Genomic DNA, 6361 nt, shown 5'->3' with positions numbered 1-6361 from the left:
GGTGCGACGGCCTAGGGCCCATACCGTTAGAGGTCCTAAATTTTTTGTATGCAGGGGTGTATATAGAAATGTTTGGTTTATAGGGGATTGATATAACAAAGTTTACTGAAAGGCCCTAAATATTGACATGATGAAGAGTTGATAAGTCTATTAATATTTTAAGCCCTTTTGGCTAGATTTACTACATATACCATCCCTATAAAAAAAATTGGGTTTTCTTAATAATGTGCTAAAAAAATTATTATCGAAGAAATTGATGATATTTTTTGGGTCCTTTGTTCCTATTAATGCATCTCACTGATATTAAAAATATTGGTGATATTTACCATCTAAGAAATTGGGATAATTTTCATAATGAAACGAATTATATTTTAGTTGAAAATGAGCCTACAAATTAATCTTAATTTTGCCTTTCTAAATTTCCAAATGGTGAAAAATGGGGCTGTTTTTTCTCTTGCAAATGTCTATGCACCGTGTGACCCCCTTTGGCGGCAAGATGTTTCGACTCACCTTGGTATTATTATCGGCAATTTTAGAGAGACATGTTGGTGTGTTTGTGGTGATTTTAACGCTATTCGGTCTCACGCTGAACGCAAGAGCATAGTGGTTGGTACTTTTGTTGAAGAATTTTCTCATTTCAATCAGTTCATTGATAGTAACATTCTCTTTGATCTTCCTCTTTGTGGCAAAAATTTTACTTGGTTTAGAGGGGATGGTGTCTCTATGAGCCGTCAAGATCGCTTTCTTCTGTCATAAGACTGGTGTGCTATATGGCCCAATATGATGCAACATGCTTTAAATCGCAACTTTTCTGATCATTGCCCCATTTTACTGTCTATGGATGAAGAAAATTGGGGCCCTTGTCCTAGGCACATGCTGAAGTGTTGGGGGATCTACCTGGTTACAAACAATTTGTTAGAGATAATTTACAATTATATCATATTGAAGGTTGGGGTGTCTATGTTCTTAAAGAAAAATTGAAGTTGATTAAGGGGAGCCTGAACACTTAGCATCAGAATCACACTCAAAACCTTGAAGGCCGCTTAAGCAACGTTCAAGATCGTATTTCCTTTTTAGATACTAAAGGGGAGGAGGATGAGCTTTTACTGGAGGAAATTGAGGAGCTTCATTCTCTATCAGCAGAATTTCGTTCGTTATCTCATATCAACACCAGCATGCAATGGCATAAATCTAGATTACTTTGTTTGAAAGAGGGAGATGCTAACACTAAGTTCTTCCATAGCATTATGTCCTCTAGGCGACGAGCAAACTCCATTTTTTCTTTATATGCTAATGGCACCATTGTTGAGGGCGTTGAAGGAATTCGAGGACTGATTTTCAATCACTTCTCATCTCATTTTAAATATGTGGTTGCTGAAAGACCTTGCATTGAGAACCTCAATTTTAATATGCTTAATGTAGGTCAATGGGGGGAGCTAACCAAACCTTTTTTAGTTGAGGAAGTTAAACAAGTTGTTTGGGATTGTGAAAGTTTTAAAAGTCCTAGACCAGATGGGGTTTGTTAAGGATTTTTGGCCAGAGCTCCGTGATGATATTATGTGCTTCTTATTTGATTTTCATAGCAATGGAAAGTTGTCAAAAGGCATCAACAATACTTTATTTCTTTAATTCCTAAAACCGAGTGCCCGCAGCGCCTGAATGATTTCAGACCAATCTTTATGATTGGAAGTCTTTACAAAATTCTTTCCAAAGTTCTCTCAATTAGATTGAGAAGGGTTATGTCTAGTGTTATTTCAGAAACTCAATCAGCTTTTATTCATGGTAGACAAATTCTTGATGGTATTCTCATCGCTACTGAGATTGTGGAAGATGCTAAGAGCCTGAAAAAAGATTTTCTCTTATTCAAGGTTGATTTAGAGAAGGCTTTTGATTCCATTGATTGGTCCTACCTTGAAGCTGTCATGAAAAAAATGAATTTTCCTACCTTATGGCGTAAGTGGATTATGGAATGCGTCAGTACGGCCTCAACTTCTATTCTGGTTAATGGTATCCCAACAGATGAATTCGAATTTGAACGGGGGTTGATATAAGGTGACCCTCTTTCACCTTTTCTATTTTTAATAGCAGCTGAAGGGCTAAATGTCATGATGAAGGCTCTAGAAGAGGCTGACCTGTTCTCTGTCTACAAGGTTGAAGCAAATAATCATGTCTCCATCACTCATCTTCAATTTGTTGATGACACCTTATTGATTGGGGAGCGAAGCTGGGCCAATATTAGAGCTCTGAAAGCTCTTCTTATTCTCTTTGAGGTGACATCTGGTCTTAAGGTGAACTTCCACGAAAGTATGTTAGTTGGTGTTAATATTCATGATTCTTGGTTGGCAGAGGCAGCCTCTGTACTTAATTTTAAATTCGGCAGAGCCCCCTTCATTTAGCTGGGTTGCCTATAGATGGTGATCCTCGAAAACTAAAATTTTGGCAACCGTTGATTGATCGTATTAAGTCAAGATTATCGGGTTGGAAGAGTATAAATCTTTCGTTGGGTGGCCGTTTAGTTCTCCTAAAGTCTGTCTTGTCCCCTCTTCCGATCTACTTTCTTTCCTTCTTCAAAGCTTCTGCAGGTATCATTTCTTCCATTGAATCTATATTTAATTTTTTTTTTGGGTGGGTTGTGAGGAGGTTAGGAAAATTTCTTGGATTAACTGGGACACTATTTGTTCCAAAAACGAGGAGGGAGGTTTAGGAGTGCGAAGGATTTGGGAATTTAATTTAGCTTTACTTGGTAAATGGTGTTGGCGGATGCGGGTTGTAAATAGGAGTTTGTGGTATAGAGTTTTATCAGTTAGATACGGATAGGTAGGAGGTAAAATCGTCGAGGAGGGGCGGTTTAACTTTGTTCGGTGGAATAATTTGATAAATGTTAAAAATGGGCTGGTGTGGGAGGTGGGAGTTGGTTTGATGATAATGTTGGGCGGGAGGTAGGAGATGGTGCCCAAACTTTATTTTGGTGGGATCCTTGGATTGACGGGCTAGTTTTCAAGAATAGTTTCAGCCGCCTTTTTTATCTTGCTACTAATAAAATGGCAACGGTGGCTGAAATGTATTCTTTTGGGTGGGGGGTTGAGGGTGAAGCTTGGCAGTGGCGGCGTCATTTGTTTGCTTAGGAGGAAGAGAAAGTGCTGGAATGTTGTGATATTTTATCTAATATTGTTTTGCAGCCTACTAATTCTGACAGGTGGATTTGGCACTTGCATGTCTCCAACAGTTATAACATCACAAGTGCTTATAATCATCTGTTGACATTCACCGGTAACAACTTGGCGGTTACACACATGATTGAAATTTGAAACAAGGAAGTGCCTCTAAAAATCAGCCTCTTCACTTGACGCTTGCTACGTGATAGATTTAATCACCAACAACGGACAATTTAATCAAAAGACACATTTTACATCTGAATGCACATTTATGTGTGGTTGGATGCGGCATGATAGAAGATGCAAAACACTTATTCCTCTCTTGTAATTTTTTGGCAAACTTTGGTATGGTATTTCTCACTGGCTTGGTTACCACTTAGTGTTTCCTGAAAATGTGTCAGATCATTTATATCAATTTGGCACCTTTAGTGGCTTCTCTAACGGCAAACGCTAATCTCTTAATCTTATTTGGCTATCTTGTGTGTGGGTGATCTGGCTTGAAAGGAATGCTCGAATATTCCACCAAAAAGAAGCTTATTTTAATCAATTGTTAGATAAAGTTAAACTTCAATCATACTGGTGGCTGAAAGCGAACCGCCCAAGTTTTGTTTTCTCCTACCATTCATGGTGGTTGAACCCTTTACCTTGCTTGGGAATATTTATGTAACAGGGTAGCCTTTTTTGTTCCTGTTTTGGCAGTTTTGGCATTCTTGCAATTGACTTTTTCATCTGGGGTTTTGGCACTCCTTGTGCTTAAATTTCCAAGCTTTCACTAATTTTATCCATTTTAGTTTCTTCAAAAAAAAAAAAATATCAATATTGTCAATTTTCTCGAGTTGATTGAAAGGATTGCAAAATTGAATTTGATATTGCAAGATATGCGAGACGCATTCATGTTCATGAAACCGATGTGAGACGCATTCATGATTATTTCGCAAGTGTTATTGTTCTCTTATACGGTATTTTATTTTGTTTTGGTGTCTAAAGTATTTGATTTATTTTCAAATGTTGCCTTAAAAAAACTATTGGTAGTGAAAAGTGGGAAAAAAACAAAATGAAGGGATAATAAAATCACAACAATGAGCTAAAAAAATATATGACGTATTATATTAGGGATCCTTTTCTCATATTATGTCTAAGGTCCTTAAAACTCTAAGAATGATCCTGGATAAGATCACCCTCAATACCAACTACATCAATTATTATATTATTTAGATTCTATAAAATTTATAAATTAAATATTATAATTGCACTCAGATGTTCTAGATCTTACTTAGATGGTATGCCAAAAAAGTGCTATTATATTATACAGCTAATATGAAAGGGAAAACGTATTCTAAAGATAATATCAATAAAATAATTTTTTTAAAAGAATATCAATAAAATAATTAAACACTTAATAACTTTTTATTATATGATATAAATATAGTATACCATAACAAATTCTTTTTCATAATAGCACAATATATTATAAATATATGATATTAAATACTAATGGTTAAAATAAATTCCTATTGGAATATCTAAGTGCATGAATCAATAGAGAATATGATAGACCTCTCGTTGGTATATGTATTGGAAAATCCTATTTGTGATACATCCTTTCAAAAAGCAATAAATATTTTATTCATAATGTATTATAATATATAACTAATGCCATAAATGTACTTTATTTTCTATATCCTTCATTGATGGCAAGCTAATAATGTGACATTTTACAACTCAGAAATTACAGCTGGAAATGAGTCACACGCGCAAAATATCATCTAAAAATTGAATCTGGGTGTACCGTAGAATTTGTCATATCTTATTAGTCTATATAAACAAACAATAACACGACATTATTGACAACAAGAAAAACGAAAAAACAATAAGTAACAAGACATTATTTACAACAAGAAAAACCACAACGATAAACTTTTCTTAATTTTCTTTTTCCTTTGTTCTTTTCACAACAATGCCTTGGAAAAAGGTGAAACTTGCTTTCATTGCCAATGCTAGAAAAACAACATACAATAAAAGGCAGAAGGGTTTATTCAAGAAGGTTTATGAACTAAGCACTCTATGTGGAGTTGAAGCTTGTGCCATTGTCTATGGACCATATGAGCCTCAACCGAAGATCTGGCCATCACCACAGGGAGTCCAAACAGTGCTCTCAAAATTCAGAACAATGTCTGAGTGGGAGAAGAGCCAGAAAATGATGAACCAAGAGACTTATATGATACAAAGGGTTCTGAAGGCCAAAGAGAAACTGAAGACACAAAGGCATGAAAACTATGAGAAAGAGATGGTTATGCTCATGTTTCAATGTCTTTGTGAAGGCAAATTAATGCAGAATAATATCTCCTTGGTTGATTCAAAACATCTTTGTTGGTTGATTGACCAAAAATGGAAGGACGTTAGTAGAAGGTTGGCACCACCATTGACATCTAGGGATGAAAAAATGGCAATGATGGGTCATGGCTATGTTGGGATGACTATGAACAATGGTGACATCATGGAAAGTCAAATTTTCATGACGAGACAGTACCCTTTGGCGAGGTCGATCCTAGATTTTTGCCCAATCTGCTACTTTGATTAAATGATGTATTTGATCTATATTCTAGACAAGATACATTAATAACATAATGAATCTAAAAAGTCAACTTTTTCTTATAAATAGGACCGGAGATAGTATTTGTTTTGTGTGCCCTTTGAGATGGATCTATCACAATTTTGTATCCCCTATTTATCTTTTTCGTGACTTTTAGTCTCTAATGTAGTTTTGGGTCATTGTTTAACATCTATTCTATTCATTTATGAAGTGAGATTCGTTTATTAGGTCAAACTGAATATCCATGTCATAAACAATTTTGTCATAAAAAATAGACCACATCCTAAAAAATGACTCAAAAATGTTAAAGTGGCCTAAATTCATAAAACATTATTGCTTAATTGCACTTTTGGTTTACCTATTTTATTAAATTCAGAAAAGATAGTCCCCTCATTTTATTAAATTTAGAAAAGATAGTCCCCTCATTTTAAAGTCGATCTATTTTTGTGATTTTGATTAAATATGCGGATCAAAAGTGCAATTAGGTCAAAAATTAAACTAAGAACCAAAAAACTCATTCTTAAAGTAGGGGACAAACCTTTTTTTTTAAAAGGGTTCACAATTATATTTAAAAACCAAATTCCTTTTTAATTATCAAGCATCACAACTAGTG

The 6361-nt window shown here is 35.1% G+C and overlaps 2 protein-coding genes across 2 annotated transcripts; both read left to right on the top strand.

Annotated features, from left to right (window-relative positions):
• Positions 1-1739: 1739 nt before the first annotated feature.
• LOC120579873 (uncharacterized) lies at positions 1740-3308 on the top strand. Its single transcript, XM_039832606.1, has 3 exons — positions 1740-2007; positions 2089-2357; positions 3180-3308. Exons 1-3 carry the CDS (start codon positions 1740-1742, stop codon positions 3306-3308), a joined length of 666 nt encoding a protein of 221 aa, XP_039688540.1.
• Positions 3309-5067: 1759 nt separating this feature from the next.
• On the top strand, positions 5068-5736 carry LOC120579872 (agamous-like MADS-box protein AGL80). Its single transcript, XM_039832605.1, has one exon. The coding sequence runs from the start codon at positions 5113-5115 to the stop codon at positions 5734-5736; it is 624 nt and encodes a 207-aa protein (XP_039688539.1). The 5' UTR covers positions 5068-5112.
• Positions 5737-6361: the final 625 nt, after the last annotated feature.

This window comes from Medicago truncatula, chromosome 4 (assembly GCF_003473485.1).
Source record: "Medicago truncatula cultivar Jemalong A17 chromosome 4, MtrunA17r5.0-ANR, whole genome shotgun sequence".
Classification (NCBI taxonomy): Eukaryota; Viridiplantae; Streptophyta; class Magnoliopsida; order Fabales; family Fabaceae; genus Medicago; species Medicago truncatula.
This window is presented reverse-complemented; position numbering and strand designations above follow the sequence as displayed.

What these genes read in the sequence shown, in the direction of transcription:
- LOC120579873 (XM_039832606.1), top strand. Translation starts at nt 1,740, where the DNA reads ATGTCTAGTGTTATTTCAGAAACTCAATCAGCTTTTATTCATGGTAGA. An exon ending in AACTTCTATTCTGGTTAATG is followed by an intron (nt 2,008 to 2,088) that starts GTATCCCAACAG and finishes TTTTAATAGCAG; the next exon opens with CTGAAGGGCTAAATGTCATG. An exon ending in GGTTGGCAGAGGCAGCCTCT is followed by an intron (nt 2,358 to 3,179) that starts GTACTTAATTTT and finishes ATTGTTTTGCAG; the next exon opens with CCTACTAATTCTGACAGGTG.
- LOC120579872 (XM_039832605.1), top strand. Translation starts at nt 5,113, where the DNA reads ATGCCTTGGAAAAAGGTGAAACTTGCTTTCATTGCCAATGCTAGAAAA.